The sequence below is a fragment of the Cebidichthys violaceus genome, unplaced genomic scaffold (assembly GCF_023349555.1).
Source record: "Cebidichthys violaceus isolate CVI_PGR_0920_01 unplaced genomic scaffold, fCebVio1.0.p SCAF_11, whole genome shotgun sequence".
In the NCBI taxonomy this organism is placed as follows: domain Eukaryota; kingdom Metazoa; phylum Chordata; class Actinopteri; order Perciformes; family Stichaeidae; genus Cebidichthys; species Cebidichthys violaceus.
In genome coordinates this window covers 15,284,646-15,308,697 of record NW_027176274.1, presented here as the reverse complement: position 1 = coordinate 15,308,697, position 24,052 = coordinate 15,284,646, and the positions used below count along the sequence as shown (strand labels likewise).

The 24,052-nt window shown below is 42.4% G+C and overlaps 1 protein-coding gene across 7 annotated transcripts in view; it reads right to left on the bottom strand.

Moving 5' to 3' along the window:
* Window positions 1-23,786, bottom strand: part of tns1b (tensin 1b) — a 159,825-nt gene extending 136,039 nt beyond the window's left edge. For 6 of the 7 annotated variants that reach the window (XM_068705120.1, XM_068705127.1, XM_068705119.1 and 3 more), the window contains exon 1: window positions 23,355-23,786. In XM_068705120.1, coding sequence (XP_068561221.1) covers window positions 23,355-23,471 — 117 coding nt within the window. In that variant the 5' untranslated portion in view covers window positions 23,472-23,786. Of the gene's footprint in view, window positions 1-8,057; window positions 8,175-23,354 lie in introns of those variants that run through there. The other variant, XM_068705124.1, reaches the window with a different exon arrangement.
* Window positions 23,787-24,052: the final 266 nt, after the last annotated feature.

Genomic DNA, 24,052 nt, shown 5'->3' with positions numbered 1-24,052 from the left:
AGATATTCAAAACGTGCACTATGGTGTAGGAGAGGATTATACAACAACACTAAGACAAAGGGAGAACAATTAATCCAATGAGCAACTCTACCACATCGACACGTTCTGCTATCAAATTCAACACTTTAAAGTTTCCTTAAATATTTATCAGTTGCTTTTTGAAATATTGATTGATTGCAGGTCTATGGTGGGTTTGTATAGCTTGTCTTAGCTAAAAACAGCTGTAACAGCTGTCTGCTGCTGGAAATAAGGATGATGAGAGCGGTAAGACTGAACTTTACAAAGAGTATGAAACTGCTTGAGGCTATTTTTGGAACGTAACACAAAGTCACCAAGTGACTGTGCACTTGAGCGTCGTCCAGCAGGGCTTAGTTGTGCTCAAATTGAAACTGAACCATCAGAACATTGCACACCATGTTCTACTCTTGCATGTAGTTATCTTCCTATTCTCTGTCAACACAGTCTCGTGTGACAAACAGTGCATGATGCATCATTTATTTGTGATAAACAGAATATCTGCTATATATAGCATCAGGATTTTCTGCACAGCCAACAACGATAGCATAAGAGACATGATATCAAGTGTTAGTTTGATTTCTTAAGTTAATAATAATTAATATGAAGCTGTTAAATAATTGAAAAAAATTGAAAGGACAGAGAAACAGCTTTTGCAAATCAGAATCATGATCATGATTTGATATGACAATTCAAAGAACAAGAAATCCAGGACTTATCATTTTGGTATTGTACTTTAGACTGTATAACTCCCTAAAGATACAGCAACCAAGTGCAGCCGCAGCGCCCACTGGTGGTCACAGAACAAACTGTCCCCACATCTATAACCAGACACTTGTTCATGCAGTTATTAAATGTAGGAGTGATTGCAGAGATAATGGAGGGAGGGAGTGTGTGTGTGGTGGAGGGAGGCTGTAATGTAGAGAATGGAGGGTGGGGTATATTTTTCAAAGGCTAATCAGATCACTTGCGGGATTTGTTTTAGTACCTCCGTAACCTTGACCATTTCTGTCTTCTTCTGTAAACCAGAGCCGAGCGAGGACAGCGAAGCACTTAGACAATTAACAAGATTAACCGGTGTCAGGTCGCTGTCCTTGAACCAAGTAAAGATGGGTAGACAGTAGGGAGGATTCAATATTGAGAAAAGGTTTCAGCAGAGGGAAGAGAGAAAAAAAAACACCAACAGATAGACTATGCTGTGATAAGTGGCTATAGGTAGTAGACAAACGCAGATAGAGGAGGAGAGAGTGAACATGTAAACAGAGGGGTGTGATCTTGGCTGACGTCCTAGAACCTGCTAGATGAAGGAGGGGAGTTCACTTGTTGACAGACAGAGGAAGAACACACGCCAGCAGGCCCCCCCAACACACACACACACACACGGACGTGCACACACCCTTTCCCACCCCCGTGACTCCCATCTGTTGAAAACAATACAGACCCCGGGCCCTCCCTTTGCAGAACACTCACATGTGTGTGCACGTTTTCCTCTGTTCTCTCTGCTGTGCAACACTGAGAGGAAGGGCCGTCCAGAACACACTGAGCCATGAACACGACAATATTACTTCTACAGTACATGGTGTGAAGAGATATTAGAACATTTTTGGGACTACATTGTTTGTTTTTTTTCCATTTGAAGAGTTGATTAGAGTAAAGGGTTTCCACTAGGGATGAGTGTGACTGACTAGTCGATTAACATGGCTAGCATTGCCAGTCAGCCCTAGTGATACTAGTCCTTTAAACTTATTATGATTGTATTAATGGTCAAATTTAAATTATGTATTGACATTTGCTGTCTCAGCTGTTGCTGTTACACCGGGGAGATATCGATTTCAGCAGCATTTAAAATACAATTTGGTTAACGAAAAATAACCATATTGATTCCCTATGAAATCAGACGTCTGGCAGCGACCAGCCCGCCATGGACCGTCAGGCCCTGCTGTAGTAAAATGAGGGAGACAAAAGACTCTGACGATTAAAAACAGTACCACTTTTGTCCACGGGGGCCGCCAAAATAAAATAAAATAAAAGTTTTAAGGAATGAATCCGAAAATAAACAACTCTTCTGTTGTTTACGTTTCTCAGATGTAAAGATTTGCTAATTGTCCTGGTCTTAACGTGAATATTTGAGGGTTTTGAACATCACATTTGATGACATTTGGGACAACTCACTTCGAAAAGTCACAGCAAATTATCACGTGTTAATCTGCGTCCCTAGACATGGCAGGGATTCAGCCATGTCATCCCACTCACTGCAGAAACGCAGCGCCGCAAATTAAGCCACTCACAGCCAGTGCAGACTGGCCAGAACTGAGGGCGACTGCAGGTAAAGTGCTTTTTCGCCCCTTCCTGAACGCCACCTCATGGCACCATCAATGTGCCAGCAGAGGAAGATGCACAGCCCCAGGAGAGGGAGTCGCATGCTAAAGGCCTTCAATGTGTCTGTGGCCAGACAGCCATTGACTAATAACACTTTCTGCTTTAATTATGGGGGAGCTCGGCATGTGTAGGTATCGTGTACATATCAAGGTGTGTGTCTGTGACGATGTGTGTGTACTAAAACACTGAGCAGTGGCTGCCTTTGCAAGATTGATGGCTCTGGTGGACAGCACAGACCTACTATCGGGAAAAGAGCCCAAGTCAAACTCGCAATATCCTGGTCTGTGTGTGTGTGTGTGTGTGTGTGTGTGTGTGTGTGTGTGTGTGTTCGCCCGTGTGTGCATCCTAATGTGCTTATCTCTCCAGCCTGTCTCATCCTCTGTGCTCATAGCAGGCCTTTTACTAGCGTCATATAAATATGAATTTTATTTCCATTGTCATTTGGCAACTGCAGTTGGAAACGTTTTGACATTTGGGGATGGGGGTCGTGCAAAAGATCCTAATCCCAACGTTTCACACATCCTGTGTCAGAAGCTGCAGTTCATTAGGTCAATATTTTAGTTGATCACACTGAATGTCACGAGGATGATACAAGGATTTTTTCTACGATATCTATAATCTGTGACAAACTGCTCGTAACTTTTTTGCAGCTTGGAGTAAAGACCATGGTGGGAGAAAACCAATGAATGAATTAATGTATTTCACAGTTGGTGACTGAATTTAAGCCCTACTAAGAGTCTATAGCCATGCTAGCAGCACCGTGAGGCTGTACTTATGCACAGTGGTCCTTTGAGCTAAATGCTAACTGCAGCCTGCTAACATGCTCATAAGCAAAGTACAGCTGAGGCTGTTGGGAATAAAATAACGCAACAAAACATAAATAATGAACAAACTGATTTTTTACCTGATGATGGTGCTAGAGGAATACCCAATTCAGTAAAAACCACAAATGTCAACCTCACAGTGGCGCTAGAGGAAAAGTCATCAAAGATTCATCCTCTGGGGACCATGGCTGTACAATATTTCTTGTCAATCCATTCAATAGTTGTTGAAGTATTTCAGCCTGGACCACTGTGGTTGACCAAACAAATGCCACACTGAACGGTATTGCCATCTCTAGAGCCACTCCGACCGCTAGCGTGGCTAAAAGATTGACCAGAGTTAGTGCAGCTAATGTGTTCCTCTCTGTTACAATCAGGAAAATCACAGAAGCCAAGTTCAATATGTAGGTGCATTCATCTTATACTGAGTCAATGGAAGAAAAGAAAAAAACCTAAGCTATCCAGAAAACCCAGAAAATCCCAAAATTCCCATAACATCTAAATCCTGAACCGTACCTTGTTTTTGCTTTTCCTCCGTTTCCGAAATGGGAAGATGCAATAGAAGAAAAATTTAGCCCAACTGAAGACTGTGGCAAGACACCAGCCTAATCCGCCCATTCTCCCCTGAGAACCTCCTCACGTCCTCTACTGTGTAACAGCTGCCGCTCCTTGTTCCTCGTCTCCCCTCCCTGTCAAGCCTGTCCTTCAAGTGTCCAGAGGTACGAGACCCCTAGTAGTTAGTCCTGGAGAGAATCCTTGGATGGTTGCTCATCTGATCCAAGAAATAGTAAATTTTCCTTCGGTTTCTGTGACTAGAAGTTCCCTTAAAGTGTGGTTGAGGTCATTCCTAAAAGCATCCTTCCCTCTCTTGCCTAGCATCCATACAGCATCCCTCCATCCTGTCCCCTCTTTCTCTGGATGCTGCAGGTTCTTCCATTCAAAGCACGAGGAGGAAAATTATTAGGAGAGGGGAAGACAGAAGTGGGCGGGTGTGGGGTGGGTCGGGCAGAGCCGTCTGTTAAAGAAGAAGGCACTTATAGTGATGGAAAAAGGAGGGGTGGGGGGGGGTGGGGGGTCTGCAATTTATTGTAGAAAAGGGATCCCCCCTTTTCTACAATAAATTGCAGACCCCCCCCCCCCCCCTCCTTTTTCTTGCTTGGAGGGAGTCTTGAAGCACTGACACAACAATGAATATAAGATGTTGAGTGGAGTGACAATGAATTCCCAGCAATTAAAATAAAGCTGGAAATACAAATTTGGATGCAGGCACTTTCCAGCTTATGTTATGATTACTGCTTGTTTTATGTCAAAGGCTGAGAGGTGAAGATATCCCGAAGGGAGACAAGGTGAGTGAATATATGAACTGAAAAGAGATGGAGATTAAAAAAGTGAATGTGTGGTGGGGAGATAAGTGTTCTCGGTGCTGATGCATTTGGAGCTGTCAGGGGGACCCTAATGAAGATTGGCAGCCTCAGACCAATCATAAATGGCCCTGGAGCCCCTGAGCCTGTATACATTCTGAGTAATTAATATAAAGACTGAGGGACCCATCAGTGAATTGAACCAGAATTGGACTGCCTTTTTACTTTCCATTATTAGATAGTGGAGGGCACATATGTGAATTGTTATAACAACAAGAACATCTTCAACACTAAAGAAGAGAAAAATGTATGCTTTTAAAGGCATGAAGGTTAAAGAGGAGCCGTAATTAAAACACCCGACAAAAGGCGATGTATGATGTTAATTTCTGCTGACAAAGTCTGCCATTTAAAGCATTTTCAGGAATCGAACCACAACATCTCGCTCTATGTTCTAGCAAACGTCACATTAGCCGAATATCCTTACAGAACAGTAGAGTAACCGTGTTCCAGATACAGGCAGCTGCCTTCTTTGTTTCCTTTGGGAGAAATGAGAGAAGGAAACAAAGACTTTTTGGTGAAAACACTGCGAGATCGGTCAACTGCCCTATTTGGCTGCCTCTTGTTTTTTTGTGGTGAGCCTTCACGCCCCAAAATTGTAGCAAGGTGTTGAGAAGGAAAAAGCTATGTTCACGGCTCCAAGCTGCCAGTTAGCTAGCTTGCTAACTCCCCGTTAGCACGCTAACTAGATTGTTTGCTAACCTGACAAAAAGTTAACACAGTTTATTCAAGTCTCACAACAGTATGCAAGCAAACAATGGACAGCCACGTCGACAGTGGCTTTGTCCCATTTTACTCCAGGGCTAGGTAATCAAATCACTCTCCTGCATTCCCGTTAAAGAAGATTACACATTATTGGCAAAGGGGCCAGTTCCAGAGAAGGAGCGAGTACAACATCATGCGCACTTCCTGCCTTCTCTGCAGGGCAAACAATGGGCTGGTTTCAAGTCTCAATCTGGCAACGTCAGGTCTGTTGTCCGTTCTAGGAAACCAGACAAGAGGTTAGGGAGTGACGGGTCATTGTTCCTGAGAGAATAAGAGGGGAAGTGGCCGGTCATGGTTTTAATGGGGGACTGACAGAGATGTTTTGGTCCCAGCTGCTGGTATCCATTCGTCGATTTAATTTGATATTACCCATCAATAACATACAGCGTAATGCTAAACTAAAAGAAATGTGTTTTAATGTTGTCTAGGCAACTGTTATCTCTATCCAGGAGTTATATCATTATTGTAAAGACAGGTCTCTGTAAAATATCAAGTCAACATTAAACATGGCCCACTACCCAGTGGCATTTAGCCACAGCCTCCTCATCAGACTTATTACGTGCAGACACAGCGCTACACTGCAGCTCACTGCAGACTCTTTGATTAAAATGTGTGCTGAGCTTTCACCTCATCCCATCTTTCACATGTATTTCAGCTGCCAATAGCAGAGTGCCAAGTTTTAGCTGAATGACATTATACCCTGTATGCACATGCAGCTGTAAAAACACCAGTATTTGCATAATATAAATTGACATCCAGAAAGTATTTCCCAGAGTCTGTTGCAAAGACAGAACACATTTCTAATGAAGTCAAACAATAGCCAATAATAACATTTGCATCAGAGTCCCATTTGTTCAAATATCACGTCATGTTATTGCCCCCAACAAAGTGGCTGTGATTAATGCAGCAATTATCTCCTGCCACTCCCACTATTGATCCAAGGCACCCATTCTTTTGGAATGAGAACTCGGTGAACGTAAGCATGTGGCAGAAAGCCCACATGGGGAATTAAGTGAAAGCTCGTTTCATCTTTGAACACAGCAAAGAGACGTTGCTCTATCTTAAGTCGGCAGATGGAAACAGTTTAGGCAAATTGGCAATCATGGGAAATTTAAGTCCGGATTGGCGACAAAATGGAGTGCACAATAAAATATGCTGTTTTAAGAGAAGCTATAATCTCGGCTGTCAACCCAAAGCCTCTTTGGACAGAAGAAGGCACAAAGAACTTCAAAGCTCCCAAGGCACAGGTTCAAATCTCAGTGACTGCATGCAAGTGATACTGCCACCCTAGAAAAAGGTTGGCTGGTGAGAATTGGAATATTCCAAATTGGATGTGATGCAATGTTAAAATTTGGAAATCAAATGTACATTATATACAATAAAACTATTCACATTCACAAAGAAATTTCCACATTTTTAGTAACTGATATGGCCTCTATGGAACCAATAAATCAGAGGTGAATATTTTAAAAAAAGATTCCTGACAGCTTTATTCGTGTTGGGGGAGCAAATTATGAATTCTAAAAAGGGCAGGATGGAGCTATTTAACCTTTAATTAGAAAACACAAACGCACCCGCCAAACACAAAGTACCCACAGTGACCATTTCACCTTTCAAGCCGCAATTATCAACTGGCCTCAAACACCAGAGGCCTCTCATCGGCTGCCTCGTAAATGCCCAGACGGGGCAGAAATGAACAGGATGTTCGCCAAGGTGATGAAAAGCTATGAAGGTCCAGTGAAGTGGCGGCACTGTCTTTCTTCACCTCGCTAAAGAACTGCAGGAACACCCGTTACACGAACATGTTGACTGTGTATCCATTGTTTCAAAGTAAAAAAAATGTTACATTACATCTGTCCTTCATGTAATTGTCCCCATCACGGCATCACAAAGGTAAAATGAAGGTTTATGAAAGAAGGCTTCTGCTCTCTCCTCTGTTTACACGAAACAGGTAACCAGCTGAGGCTGACCATTGCATGAGATTCAATGAAAAGACCCCTTCTAAAACGGTCATCTGCGGGAAAGTTATTGTGCTCTGCGCGGCTGTAATGTCATTAGCTGTCCGGACACCTCCAAGAGTGTGATACTTCCACATCAAGGGACAGGACGGAGAGACGTCTGGACAAAACTTTCATTTTCTGTTGATCACTGCGGACAATATTCTAGCATTGGATTCTTCAGTATTTGGAGCATGTAGGTCGTGAAAGGAAACTTGTGATTAACATTTAACACTGACGCTCACAACGGTCCTGCCTTCTCTGCCAACAAAATGTTGTAAAAGATTTTTTTATTGTATTATTCACAACTACTTGCAAATGTTGAAAGCTAAATATATTCAGATTCAATAATTGATATCAATACTGGATTAAGATTCAATAAAACGGTACACCCCAAACCTATTTAACACGTTGGTTATCATAGCATGAATGGAGAACAGCTGCTGCCAAAAAAGAAGGAAATCAATCTAAAAACCTTTGGTGTCCATTAAGTAGTAAGTTGCACTGATGAAGTAAAGTTGCAGTAATAACCTAAAACAAGCAAAGCCACCAGCAAAATCTTTTGCCTCCTCACTTTGTGTGCTGAGGTTGGACTGACCTCGAGATGGGAGCGAATCCCTGACCACCCACAGTTCAACATGACATGTTGCAACAACACTCACCAGCCAGAGGGACATCGCAGAGTTTTCTTTGAAGACACCTGGGGCAGTAACTCCCTTTCACAGATCCACAGCTTTCTTCAACACTGAACCGGCTTTTGTGGGATTAACAAGACTATGTTATTGTCCCTCAAAGTTGGATGCACTGGCCAAAGAGAGCCTCGTAGTCTGGCCCTTATCCTGACATACTTCCTGAGCTGCATTGTTAGCAAGGGGAAAGGAAACGCGCACACACACACACACACACACGCACACTATGGAAAGCCAGTGTCAGGACATCGTAACATGGAAAGTGAAAATACCAGGAGCTGATGTTTGCTCTATGAGATTGTTTTGTGTCTTGTATTTTTGCCAAGGTCAGTGGTAAAGCCATAAACTGATTTTTATAACAATCAAATTATGGCTCTCTGTTAGCAGAACAAAGAAACTTCTCCAGCTGCTTCCAGGTCCCGAGTTTAAGCAAGTTTAAGGCACTTCCGCATAGGTTGATGCCCGGTTTGTCACTTCAAGTGACCTGTTTTACTTTACAAGTACTAATTTAATTTATTGTTAATATATACTTAAGTTTGTCTGCTTTTTAAGTCATATGAAGATAGGATCAAATGAACTGGCTCTGGCTCAGTACCTGTGTCTACGTTTCCTGAATACAGGAGGTAGAGAACTGTTCCATGCAAATGAATCAATACACTGGCTGCTGAGGTGAAGAGGTCGCCCCTTTTGCACCGGGTCCCCCCCTATCCAAGTCAGTCCCAACCAAACGGGCCTCTCCATTGTTTTTTTTAACAGACCCTTAATGGGAACCACCTCAGACCCGACGGATTCATTGCCACTCATCCTTGAGCGAGGAGAGGCGACTTCGGGAAGCAGAGCATGCAGGGTGAGGAAGAAGAGCGGCGTATCTGACATTAACGCTCTCACGGTTTACTCTTCTCCTCTAGTCATGACTTTTACAAGGTTTTGAAGAAGGAGTGATGTTTACTTTGCTGGAGACATGGTGGCAGCTTACGCGCCTCAGAGGAGGGCCTAATAGCAGAACACACACACACACACACACACACACACAAAGTACACTGATCCAAGAGGCATAATTCAATCCTATCACACAGATTCATCATTAACAACTCACTAGAAATCCATGGGTTATGTCTTGTCACAGTGCAACCATTTAAATTCATGTAGTCTAAATTGGTTCTATCATCTCTGTATATGTACAGTACCATATATGGACGCGATGTATTTACATGCATATATACAGTATGTCTTCCTGTATAAGTATGTATGTAATAACAAACTTCATTTTCAAAGTGCTTTACATAAATGTAATAACCACAAAATGTCAGAAAACAACTAAAGACAAATCCTTCTGTTAACTGCTACTAGTAAGCTGAGTTTCTGTCAGTGCATTTAGAAAAAGAGGGATCCTATTGTAAACATTTTGAAAGCCCCAAGCAAAACCTATATAGGGTTCATTCTTTCTAAAGCCCTTCCAAACCCCCCCTCAGCTGGATCAAAGTGTGCGTTGTGTGCTTTGGTTTTAACATGGGGGGGGGGGGGGGTTTACTTTCTGGCCGATTGTTATCGCTCCTCAAAGTGCTAAGCCATGAGTGAGGCCTTGTTGAATGCTGCTGCCAAAGGAGTGTCTGAAATGTCTGTGTGTTTGTTGGGAGCACTCCTCCCCTCCATGTGTGCAGGGTATAAGGCAAAGGCATGGCTTTTAAATTAGAGGCGCATGTTGCATGACCTCACACATGTCATTTGTGATTAAACCACATGAACGTCACATTGCAGAAAGTCGTTTCTTTGGTAGAGATAACTGTTTATCTATAAATCGCAACTCCGACTGCCCCCTGCTGGTCTCCACAATCACTAAATGTCAGGATCATTTTAACAAAGACCAAACTATACGACTTGTAAACATGGTGCCTAGGAAAAAAAAAACAGTGAGACTCTCCCTCCACACAAGCAAGTAACCGATCACAAAATCCTTTAAACATTTATTTAGCTCCACACTGGGTGAGTTTAATCATCCCTTTGAGGATTTCCAAGAAACATTGCGGCGTTAATAGCAGATTAGAACATCCTTTGGGAGTGCATGAAGTCTTTACATTCCACATGTGCAAGAAATTATGTAGTATGTGGAATGATGATGGCAGATTATCAAGGACGACAGATCCCCAAAGATTAATGGGTTATGTCTATATAATCCTGGGGTGACGACTAATAAAGAGAGAGTTAATTTGGTAAAACATGAATGAGTGCAAAAACATCTTTGAACAACTGTGTGAAAGCCCAGTCCATCACTTTTTTAGTTGTTAGCTTTCCATTGGCTTTTTGTCACTGATCCAGGTTTGAGTTTTGTTGGCGGTAAATGAAACAGCCCATAACGGCCCTGATCTGCCTCCTGGAGAATCCAGAGAACTCCCAGGCCTAATAAGTTCCAGTCCTCCAGCACCCTTCCCGAGGTTGAACAAATGATGTGGGAGCATTGTTTACGCGCAGGTCGCAAATGGTGTCAATGTCACGCCTGATTGTCACTCACACACTGTAGAAATATAATAAGAGGGCTCTTGCATGCTTTTAAATGGTTTAAATGGTTAGTGACACATTCTTACTCCCAACTCATCAAATAGCACAGCTTGGTCAGTGGCCCTAAGCTTCAAACTATGACGCTCTGGGTGGAGTGTAGTAACGCTAGTAACGTATACCGTCTCTTTTCAAAAGAAACTTCCAATGTAGGTTCACTACGGTTGGGCTTTTAGGTTTACTTATTAAGCAACAAAAGTAAAGATCGGGGTTGTTACGTTAAATAACAAACGTAGCTGGCGTTACATAAAGTCCAGAAGTTTGGTAACAAAACTACAGTAATCGACTGAGTTGTTGCAGAAGCATGGCACCCACCCCCTGGTTCCCCCTCAGGTACTGTTAGCTCTGTCAGCATTGTTGCCATCGCATGCGCTGCTAGAACTGTTAGCACCGTTAGCTGCCTCAGCCGTCGCCATGTTGAGAGCCATGTGGCGGCAATAGACATGCTCTGAATTTTGAATTTTGCACCTTCAAGACTGAAAGTAGATATAAGTCTAGCTAGGCCTAACGTTTAAAGTTAGATAAAAGTTGTGGAGGAGAAGGTCATGGGCAGAGTTTATAGGCGTAAGGAAGCAAGCAGGGTCTTTACAAGTACAGTAATGCATAAGTGTGTGCGTGTGTTTATCTGTCTGTGTGTGGTGCTGGTGGGGAGGACACCCCGCCTGTCAGCTTCAGACAAGATACACCCACTAAACACGGGGCTGAATTTCTTCACAGCACCAACTGTAACCCATGGCAATGGAGAGGCTGCCCAGTAGTCGGGCATTATGCAAATGTAAATCATGCTCGACCGGCCACAAGACTGTGTGTGTGTGTGTGTGTGTGTCCATCGCATGGCTTCACATTTCACCCGAACTTTATTGGTGCCAGTGGCCTTTTGTCTGCTTTAATTGAATTAACTTCTCAGAAACGGACCGTGTTGCAGGAGAACGATGGGACATTACACAGCCATCACCTCGGCATGGGAGCTTTTAATAGTGTTGACATTGGCATCAATGCTTTAGAAGAAAACGGGCTTCTCTTTCAGTAAGTTTTATAGATCGGTAACATTTTCTTTTTTTTAAAGAGCTACATGAGACATTTGTCAGAGCCTCCATTGAAAGACTCCCGTCACTTTTCTGTCATTTTGGGTCATGTTTCAGCCCCCTGGGAAAAATGCTTACGAAAAACAATTCCAGTGCTTTCACTTCAACAGTCACATCTTAATACTGGCTGTCCTTCCTACTTGTGCCATTCACTTTGAATGGCTGAAATAATTCCAGTCCATAGAAAAAGGGTTGTTGAAGCTTTTCACTATCATGGTCATGTGGTCCTATATGAACACAAAATGTTCCGCCAAAGTTGGAACACTTTTAGTTGTTTTTCGCTGCATGGTTTGAAGTTGGTGGAGTTCAGTTGGGAGAAGTTGATGTCCCATTTTTCTGTGGACCAATCAGAGTTCAGCAGAATGTAAATCAAAACGTAATGACAGTTGGTGGGTGGGTTGTTTTGAGGTGCGCTTACATTGCCATTGGAAACGTGTCTGCAACAATGTACAGAGAGATAGAGGACCATTGCAACACACATATATTGAAATAAAGACAAGAACCACAGGATACATAACTTAACATAAATTTACATTTATAATGCCACCTTTTAAGTCCATGGGTATTTGTGGGCAAGTATGCAAGTATATCACAGTTTAAAAGATGGGGAAAGTCAATGGCAATGTCCCCATCTACTGGTTCAAAAGCACAGCTTCATTAAACTCATACTGTACCATACTGTACTCATGAACCACTTTGAAGTGCCTGTTTGGACAACTGGCTTCAGATAAAATACAGAACTCAGGCATTGTTTTGACTACAAGCCACCGTTTGAAAGACGGACTGTGTTCACTTTATATTGGTTGTCTTCCTTCTTCTTTCATGTCTGCTTGTCCCCAGTCAAAATGGCAGAGACCAACCCAGACATCAAGCAAACAGTGTCAGGTGGTTTTCCCCAGCAGATAAAAGAGTCGTGGAAAGTGCAAATGTTTGGCCAGTCTCAGAGCGAATGTGAAGCAAACCAGTTTTCCGTCATCTTGACATGTTTTGATTTTTGCAGACTTACAGACTTGAGCGGACTTTAATTAAACAGCGAGTGATTTATGGTGCTTGGTTTTGCTTGTTATTTGACCTCAAACAGCATTTGCAAATAACTAGTGGCTCATAGTTGAGACTATATATATCATGTATCAGAAATGTGGGATTTACTTTTTAGAAAAAGAATGAATCTTCAACTTGAAGATCTCTTTGAAACATTTCAGTGTTGCCAGAAAAATTATGAAAAACATTCACTCTGAAATCAATTCAGAATTTGGCATATACAGATGGAAAATCTGGAAAATGTGTGGATAGAGGTAAAGCTGTATTTCTGAGTTTATAAAACGTATCGGCCGTATGTTAACATTAGCGTGAGGCAGCAGGACAACGTTAATTTCCACAACGATGTTTAGGATACAACTGGCTTCATTGGTTGGATTCAATATAAAAATAAATAGAACAAATTCTGTGTCAGCTTGAATTCCTTTCGACTTGGATCGATTTATTTAAAGGGGACATGTCTTTTTCGCTGCTTGTGCACAAACATGTGGGTATCTGGAGTGCCTACCAACCCACAAAACTGTGAAATGAGACAACCCAGTCACTTCTTTGTGGGCTGCCTACAACAGAAAACATGTGATTCAACAAGCCATTTACATTGTGATATGTAAGGCTCAATGAGACATGTAGGCTCATTGGAACATACTGCCCACAGTTTGACAACTACCTTTGCAAAAGTGGACCATATTATTCTTGACCGGGCTTTTTCGGGTGGCTTAAAGAGACAGGCGCTAAAACTGAGTGTTTCAGACAGAAGGTGAATGCAGGTATATTCAGACAGACAGTGTGAGAAAAAGAATGTCTTTTTTGAACATTAAAGCAGGTAAACATGTTCTAGTAGAAACCCAAAATACAAGTGTGAACCTGACAATGAGCATTATATGTCCCCTTTAAATCTCATCTTTCAGCAGATGTAGAACATATGGATGACTGGTTAGCATTAATGCGTGACATTAAAAAAGTTTCTACTAAAATATTATTAATAAAACCTCTTTTCTGCTATTAAACAATTATGCAAAAACAATTCAGACCTTTCTATGACAGCTTACATTATTGTTTGGGTGGTGTGAATGAGTTATGGTCTCCTGAGTATACTAATCCAATAGTCCAAATTTAAGAATGCAGATGGCAGGTGTTAAAGGATTGGCTACAGTAGGGCTTAGCGGTAACACAAGACAACCTCCCAAAATGACAAAGAGATCCCAGGAATGTGCGACAAAAGTGAAAGTGCAGAGAAAGGAACATTGTCCAGTGAAGTCAAAGTAACAGTGTTGCAGTAGATGGAGCTGCTAACTGATAATGCCGCCTTTAAAACAACTTTCATCTAATACTGTTTGAAGGCAGGCACTTTATCTCACCACAGACTGTCAAATCCATTACTGTTATCTCTGATGAAAGGAGCCCAACCGTTCAGGACAGATCAAGCATAGCAGTAAAAACATTCTGAGTATGCTCAACCCCAGGATTAAATATAATTTACAATGCAAATACTGTGTCGAATTAAAGGGTTGTATGTCTTAATGTCTAGAAATGAATAGCCAAGGAAACATTAGCCTCAAAGCTGAGTTGCTACACAGTTATAAACAGACACTGACAACACAATACAATGATGCGGAGGTATTCAGGCTATTTTCAGAGTCATGTCATGAAGGCTTGCCAAGGCAGACTAGCAGATTATGTTGTCAGAACTTCTCTGACAGCTCTAATGTAAAAAAAAAGTGGGCTTAAGGGGTAAAACCCCTCAATTTAAGTAATCCAATATGCTATTCTTACAGTCTGGGAAAGTCCATGGAGAACCTCAGAAACTAGGTCTGTTTAAGCCCGATACCCTGTTGCTGCTGTTACTCAAGCCTACTTGCTGCTTATCTTTGGGGAGTGTTTATAATGAGGCTGTTACATACGGTTGACTATGTCCCATGCACAACTGTACAGAGTGAAAACAGCATGACACAAGAGCGACACTGATAAACCAACCTATATTTTTGCTGATATGTCGTTATTGGTATATATGTCAGCAGATGAGTAACAGGAAATTGTATGTGCCAATTTCAAATATCAATATCAGTATCTGCGTCAAAAAATCATGGGCATATTATAAATGACAAATTATGTAAATGAATGTAAATTATATAAATGATAATTTGTTTTCACTTGTGTTGAATGAAGTCTGTAATCCATGGTGAGTGATACAATATCTGAATGATTTTTCTTTCTTAGAACTGTACACACATGCCCATGTGCATGTTGAATAGAAGTTACTGTTGGTTGTAATTTGTAGTTACAAATATAAAAAAAAATTTTTTTTAGAAAATACATTACTCCTACTGTCTTTAAGACAGACTTGAAAACAATTGTTAACCTGTACTTTTAAAAGGCATATAGTACTTATGTCTAAGCATTTAAGCAGTCGGGGCATTTTTCTTTCCTGCCCTGTGAAAAGCTTCCTGTCAATCACTCTCAAGGGTTTTTTCGCTCCTGTCACATTAATAAATCCCCCAAAAAATGTAAGTTTCCACAAGTTTTACCAATGTTGGGGAACAAAATGGAGGCTCCACGAGTTATATATATTAACCTTTCCACATTTTTACAACCTCTACTTACATCCTCTCCTGTCCTCTCCTCAATGCACTGTGTTCAGCAGCCCGCAATTCAGTCGAAATTTCACCGAATTTTTGTCAAGTGACTGTTGGTCTTAGCCGAATCAATCATGGCTTCCTATTTGTGCATAGGAGTGCAGCATTTTTTGTTTTGTACGGATCTGTTTAGAGTAAATGGTTTATCTGGGATCAAATTCCGATGAGACATGTAGAAAAAAATGATTTTTAATGAAACATCACAATTTGAAGCTCTGCGGTTCCGTTTTGAATGAAGCTTTCATCACACGATATATGTTCAAGGACCGTCGGAAAGATGAAATTGTGCATCTTCTGGCTATGATAAACTGTGTCGTTTTGGCGATTGCTAAGAAAACATTCTTTTTTTGGGGGGTATACCTCAAAACCATGAGGTGTAGATTAGAAGTGAAATAAAACTAATCCATCAAGATTTTTTCAACACACTGATAAGATGAACATTAAAATACCTTAAAAATCATGATTCCTCCTCACATTGATGCTGAAAACCTGTAAGCTAAATCCAATGCGTTCCTAAAGCCGCCCTGCCCACAGATTTAAAGCATTGCCTAATGGACTAATGCAACCGGAGCGATTGCAGGGATCACCATCTAAGTATAAAAAGATATAACTAAATCTGTAGACAAATTCCCATCATCTCATGTTACATCTCTTTTCATCGCCTTATATACATGTGAGAATAAAATCTAATATGTATATGTTCAGTGTGAAGGCAGCCTTTGGGGGTTACCGTAAATAAACTCCCATCCCGTGTATACGATACTAACGTGTGGCTCGCCGGTGGCGCTTGTGTAGGATTTCAGGCGCGTGCAACACATGTGCAGCATCGGGTCCGAGTGTGATTTAATTAAAGATTCCTTAGCCTGGTGCTTAGGAGGGGACACACCCGCTCTCATTAACAGGGCTCAGGACGGGAACATGTGCCGTTTTTCTTTTTCTTTTTTTCTTTTTTTTTTATGGAGGGCTATCGAGTTTCTACTTCTGTTCTACTAATGATAACGGAATGGCAAACTTTCTCAACAGAACAATCAACCTGTGTTGTATTTAAGACACAGGAGATAGAAAAATACAGAAGAGTTCTGTTTCTCCACAAACACTAATAAAGAAGTATATTGATGTGTTCACAATGCCTTGATCACAGCCATATGTTAGTCTTACGCAATCCAGGGAATGCTTTATTATCTACACAGCTTTGCTTGTGACAGTGAGTTCTCTCTATGTTTATCAGACTCGTTATGGTTACAATTCATAATGTTCATCAGGTTTCCCCTCCCAGTCCAGTGAGAATTCACATTCCAGCGCAAATACCTCTGAAATTCCTCCCCAGCGGAATGTCGAAGTGTGCAAACCTATCCTTTTAAAAACCAGTGAAGGCGAACTAGCAACAATGATCTGCCTCAGCTTGTTACAAGCATTGGTGAAAAAATAGAGGGAGAGGGAGGGAGAAAAAAAAACAGGGGTCTTTCTTCCTGTGTGTATTCAGAGTAAATGCAGCATGTCAAAGGGGGATTTATTACGTCCGCAAAGAAAAACATTCTCCCGATGATGAAAACATGATTGGGCGACCTGGGTAGCCCAGCCTAACTTCTGCTCCACTGTCACAGTAATTACCCTCGGAGCCCTGTGGCATCCGACCTTGGTGAAAAAGACCCCGCCAAAAAAGAAGGGCCACAAAGACGCATTTTGAGGCGAAAGGGATGCGACCTGGGAGAGCCGAGCTCCCTGTCCATCACTCGGAAGTGTTGTGAATGGCTACAAAGGCCCCCAGAGTGAGGCTTTGTGAGATTTTCGACGTTGCCAAGAGCAAATGCCACATCGGCTTGCCAAGTATTAGGGAGAAGACAAGAAAATCCCCCCCCCCCCACACGTAGAGAAATATCAACAAAACTGCAGCATAAAGGCCACATTCACGGGCGCACAAAGCCACAGAGGCTGTATGGTATGGGGCTAAACGGAGTGTATTATGTTGCACCGATGCCACAAGGTCTGAGGCAGAGGTGGAAGTCAGGCCTCCGCTTTACATTCCAAGAAAAGGGGCGCACAACCGTGACTCTGGGGGGAAATACAGTTGCACTGTGCCTTAATCTATCATTCTGACTGTCATTCTATCCACTCGGCATTGCCAAGTGAATTAAAAACACTTTAAGAAGCTCAATGAACGCCTTTTGTATCCCATTATCTATCTGGTTCCAGAGGCTTTGTGGGCAACGTTACGCATCACTAAATCGGTAATGTCTTGAAAGGCTGTTTGGAAAAGACATATCCGCTCATCGGATTCACACATCCTTTCACCACGAGGCCTTGAAAGTAAAGGCGTTGACTTCCAAAATGGATAAAAAGGCTCAAATTGTCACACAATTGCATGCTAGCTGTTGTCAAGGATTTCTTCTCAAATGTTGTAATTTAACACACACATCTACATTCCTGGACAGCATTTTGGAATACTCTGATGTTGTACGGAACAATCCATGCATTGAACCATACGTTTATACAAACAAACATGTATATTAACACAACATTTGATATTTTCATACTGAATGGTCAGGATTTGTAGGTATCTGGTGCATATGTCAACAAACTGAGAAAAAAAATAGACTGAAATAAACTGAAAATCTCAGTTTCTATTAATTTGTCTCTTGCATTACATTTGAAAGGTATTTTTTCATCTCAAAGAGTTGAAATAACTTTTTCCAATACCAATGCGTGAATATTGCTTTGATATCGGTGAGGTGAGGTGCCTGCGCAGAGCCCAAAAGATATTAAAAGACAACACCCACCCCAACAGCCTGTTCACCCTGCTGCCGCCTGGCAAGCGTTACGAATGTATCCTCTGTCGTACCACCAGACTACAGCGCAGCTTCTCTCCTCAGCTGTAAGACTCCTCAACTCGTTGGTGTGAACAGCTGCATATTGTGGCGTTTCACGATACTTCCAATCCGTTCCTCTGCTGCCTGCACTGCAGCAAACATAACGGTCTGAAGGGGATACGACCATAGCAGCAGAGGTCAGAGCAACAACGAAGTGCACAGTAGACTACAGGGCAAGCCAATTTTTTCTTAAAACGTTTTGACTTTATTATCAAATTATCTTTATTATCACTTTTTTTCACAAAATAGCATGACTTAGAGGACACAGATAAGTGGGATATATTTTGAAAGTGCAAAAAGTTTTGAACAGGAGCAGAAATCCTAACATATGAATCAAAATGAATTAATGTTAATAGTTTAATTAAGCGGAAATGAGAAAAGTTGATCTCCAGGAGAAAGAATATTTGAAAGCAGTCCAGAATGCCTGAGAGCGTTACTGCATTATATGCCATTATATTTTTACCTGCCGCCTGAATTTCTTGTTTTCTTTTACATAAATGAAGATATTTCCACCATAAACCTACACCCTTGGCTTTTTAACACTGAAATATATTTATACATACATAACCATGAATGCATCCGAAGTTTAAAAGCAGATTACTTTTTATTTTTGGTCTTTCTCTCCATGTATTTTTTATTTTTTTACTTTCATGATTGTGCACAGGTTTCTCATTAAGTAATTAGATCAAATTATCCAGTTACTGGGAAGTTTGCATGGAGGAGAGAAAAGCATTTTAAAGTGTGCTAATAGTATTCGTTGGTCAGAGCTGGTCTAACCTGCTGGGAGCAGCATGTGGGAGAGGTTTACCACATCAAGACAGACAGATGCAGGGTAAGGTACAGTAAGTTAACCCGCAGTGTCTTTGATATCTCCGCTTATTATCTGGTTCCTCCACAGAACGCCACCGAGTAAAATCCAGCGAGCATATTCTGCCCAGTCGTGTGAAGAATGGGTCTATTCAAAGAAGCTTCCTACTCTGAAACAAAATGCACAAATGTCCCCAAGAGGTTAAATTCCTGTGCGCACTGCCATTAAAAAGGTAAAATGACCGGGGTTAAACCTTGCTGAGGCATCACAACCTTCTCACCGGGTCAAGCACACACCGGGCACCTTTCCACAGAGGAACACACAGAGAGGGTCTTGTTCTGCGGCCCATGTGCAGGTCAGTGCCGGCAGGTCGGTCTGAAATGATAGGCCTCCCCAGAGACACAGCACAGAGGGCGCACTGTTTCCCCGCAGCTACAGCATCCACTGGAATGCAATATGGGGCGGCAGGCAGGTAACTTTCAGTTCGCCGCATACCTTTTATCGAAAATCTTCAAATCCCCAGGAAAGCCCCCGCCGGCCGTCTGACACTTTGGTGGGAATTCAGGTACGGGGCAGTAAGAGAGCTGGACTTGACAGGCATCACACTGAAATGAGGATTAGTTTCTCGAGGAGGGATAGTCGGCGGTGTTACTTATATTGACAGTTTGGTCTGCCGGGTACTTGGTTCCCGCTGAGGGCTGGCAAAAAGACACATGCCCTAGACTGGATATATTTAAACACAATTTATGTCTCATTTAAAAAAATATTTACACTTTACATTGTACTTTGCAGCATTATAAATACATTTTACTGGCATTGAGATCAAGTTGCTCGTGAAGTCTGCGTAGCTTTGCCATTAGTCTCATATTAAGAAGAGTCACTACCATCAAAGTGGCTCCACGAGCGGCACATAAGCACAACGGTGCTTTGAGCCCAATGCTAACATCAGCATGCTAACATGCCCACAATGATAATGTTAGCGTCCGGGTAATATTCCAGCATAATGTTTACCATCTTAGTTTAGTGTGTGTTAGCTATACTGTCCACTTATCAGGTTCATGTGGCCAGCGTGTTGGAAAGCTAGTTCCTACTCACACCATATATATATATATATATATATATATATATATATATATATATACACCGTATAACATTTCTCAACACATGCTTAATATAAACCCAATCCACTCTTAATTTATACCAGCCGTCCTACTCTGCCAAATAACTGAACTCTAGGGTGTGCTCTGCGCGATGACATACAAAGTCAGCAAATAGACACAAGTGACAATTTCATGTAGAGACAAACGCTGACCAGCTACTTTTCTTTTATATGGGGAACTCATCACTTGACACTGGGAACACCATCAGCTACTCTGCGCTAACGTGCTGGGAGCGGCTCAAGGTTTCATATCGGGCGGTTAGCAAAGGCTTTTGTGACTCGGTCATACAGAAGAAGAGAACTAAAACTATGAACTGAACATGGCTATTATAGGGTATAGCGTTCTCCATGGTGTCCCTGACCTGGGTTGCAAGCCGTGCCGGCACCAACAGTTCAATCCTCATTTAATGCCATTCTTGCAAATGTGTCTTTGCAGTCCGATTGGGTTCCGTCTGTCAGCCCATGTACTGCCATAACAACCCTTAGATGTAAAACACAAAGCGCACATTCCTTCTGAAGCGTATTCAAGGCCCCCTCATCTGGTTCAAAGTCTTGGCTGTGTACTTTGGTTTTACATGAGGGTTCTACTTTCTGGCCGATTGTTATCGCTCTTCAAAAGTTCTGCGCCATCGAGCCTCCCTGAGCGCAGCTGACAGGAGCAGCCAAAGTCTCTTCTTCTTCTTCTTCTTCTTCTGGGACACAAACCACAAGCATCACACATATACCAGGAGCAATTATGACAGGAAGCATTTCAATCTGCACCTGAGCACACCTCCGACACAATTATCAGCATGAAAGAATTCTGATTATGAAGTGCGTTCCACCAGACCTACTTTCTTCAGCTGGGTCATACAGAACAGCTGTGAACGGCTCCACAATTTCAAGCTTCTTCTGAAATGGTCCTTTTTGAAATCATAAGGGCTTGTTTATACTGAGCATGACTGACACTTGGCAGCTTCCCTTGAGCTTTCCAACACTTTAGCACCACTTTAATACTTCAACCACAGCTCTGCTGGCTGGAGTCAGGGCATTCGTTTCCCACAGCTATCCATGCGCCCACAGCCCTACGGCCCTCGGTGCCAGCTGTTTGTCTGTGCCACCAGACAACTCAGCATATCTGGGAAAGTGTCCCTTTTGCGTTACTGAAGCAGTACAGGAATTATACTGGCTAATACAAAGTATATGTATATGTAAGTGTTTATATATCCGTGTTGTGGGCATCTAGGACAGTGATCCCAAACCAGAGGTATTTGTACTCCAGCGATGCAGATAATATTGTGTTACAGGAAAGATTGTGAAATAGCTCAGATAAGAAAAACGGTTGGATAAAAGAATACCGACATATTTGTATTTAGGATACAAATAGGATATTTCAACAATAGTATATTTTTTGCCTCAATAGCTAATAAACTACCAGGTACATTAAGCAGTCTACACAGAATACGCCTCCCATGACCTCAGTCAGTTGTAAAAACGTATCGACTCATCGAGAGGGTGAAAACTAGTTTGCAAGTGAGCAGAGGAGTCGGAACTAAATGCCTTTCTGAAACGGAGAGAAAGATGAAACATCCAGTTTCTGCCACCCCAAATGGTGGTAGTACAGAATTTAAACTTGGCCAAAACCTCCTGAGAAAAAGACCAAGCTCAAACATCGACAGGTCCAGGATCAGAATATTAAATAATATCGCAAATGAGCGCATTGAGAACGAGATGGATGGTGTTGATGAAGGGGTACTTAGGCCCATCTGATGGGGCTGCAGGGGTACGTCACACAGAAAAAGTTGGGGAACCAACTGAACATCCCTCCGCTCTCCCTCCTATATTTGTTACTATGGTAACGTTTGCCACCTAATGCAAAACTGTAGTAACACAGTTGTTACATCCTTACCGTAAGAACACTACACTCTGCAGGCAAAGGAACTCTGTGGCTCACATTACAGCGGTTTCATGAGCTGTTGGAGAACTACGGTGGCCTTCAGGGATCGTGAAAACGTGAAAAGCTCTCTCTAGAGCCAGTGATTGGTTTGTCCATTCGGGGCTACGGTAGAAACATGGCGGTGTGAAACCAACTTCTGCATCCTTCAGGATCAAATAATTGTCAACTAAACTTGACTCACCTACCTGGGGTTCATTATAGACACATGTTGGCATCATGATCACATGACCACATCAAATGGCATATTTTCAACTGGAGATTTTTTCTGTTATTGGAGGAGTGTTGTTTATCTACTTACAATGCTTGGAGGACTTTTTTAAATGTATTTAAAAGTGTGATATTTAACTCTAATGGGTATGGATTCATATAAGCACAAGCCAAGGGCACATTTCATAAAAAATAATACATAAATAAAGCAACTCTGACTGGTCCGCTGTAAGGAGTCATGGTCAGGGTCAGACGGAGAAGTCAGTGCAGGTCACTGATCACATTCCACAGGGACTGAAACAAGAGTTTCTCCCTGCAAAGCACTATTATATTAAACAACCTATACAAATGTAACTGAAGAACTACACACCACAGACACACCAGCACACCAGAGTTTACCTCCATTACAGCAGTACAGGTAGGGTCACTGTGCATTCTGCCTTGGGGAGAGCATGCATGACTGAACTTGGACTTGGCGGTCATCGCAGTGAATGGTTTACCTCATTCACCCGCAGAATGGCAGCGTGAATGGCTGACGTCAGAGCAGGTAATAGACGCACAACAGCTACAGGCCACCTGGATTGATGGCTGTGAACAAGCTGCTGCTTCTTACTTTTGTAACAACCAACCGGCTGTGTTCCGGCGCGCGCCATGTGAACTGGTTGAAAGGTTGCCGTTGATAGTGAGTGTGTATGTGCTTTTTTTTCCTCTTTTTTTTAGAGGACTCAATAAACTCTTTAGGTTGAGTATGTCAAGTGGGACCAAAGGTCGAAAGTTGTTATCTGAATCCATGTCCGACACAAAGATAGTCAGTAGCGTTGTAAAGCATAAACATGCAAATAAAAATGTCCAAAAACATTCTGTGCAAACACGCAGGTGTGCCCCCCCACCGTCTGCACGAACTTAATTGTCAGCTCCGTGTTTTGACGCCCACTGCACGCGCTTGTCACTTTCGAGGTTCTGCCAGCAGTTCGTACTTCTTACCTTTATCGGGCTCTCCTCCTCCTCCTTCTTCTTCTTCTTCTTCTCCTCCTCATATTGGCAAACAGGCATTTGCAGAAAGTCCTCTTCACAGCAGATGAAGCTCACGGTGCATCCCATCCGAGCAAACCCAGAGCGCACACACGTCCAAACCCATTCAAAGAAAACAAACCCTCACCGCGCCGGTCCTCCTCGCCTGCTCCTCTGTGGACGCTTACTGCGACTTTATTCCGCTCAGACAGGCGACGAATGTGCGCAGTCGGTCTGGCATCGCTGCGACGTCAGACGAGCTTTATGAAGGAGTTTTTTTTGTTTTTTTTTAATAGGTTTGGAAGAGTTTCCCGCTCTTGTTTATAGCCACCATGCGACTGACTGCTGAAGACAGACTGAGGAGACAAACATGTAACCCGCAGCGCTTTGACATGTCGCTCTCTCTCTCTCTCTCTCTCTCTCTCTCTCTCTCTCTCTCTCTCTCTCTTCCACACACCTTTACGTTTGTGTTTTCATATGGCTTTGTGATTGGTGGTTCAGGCTGTCACTCAAAACTAGGCGGTATCGACACAAGTGCCAACAGTTTAAGCCCCCAAATAGAACAAAATACAGTGCAGCCTACTCTGCAGCATTGGAGCCGGAGACACCAACAGACTTAATAAACTGATTAAGAAGGCCGGCTCCATCATCGGCTGCAAACTGGACAGTCT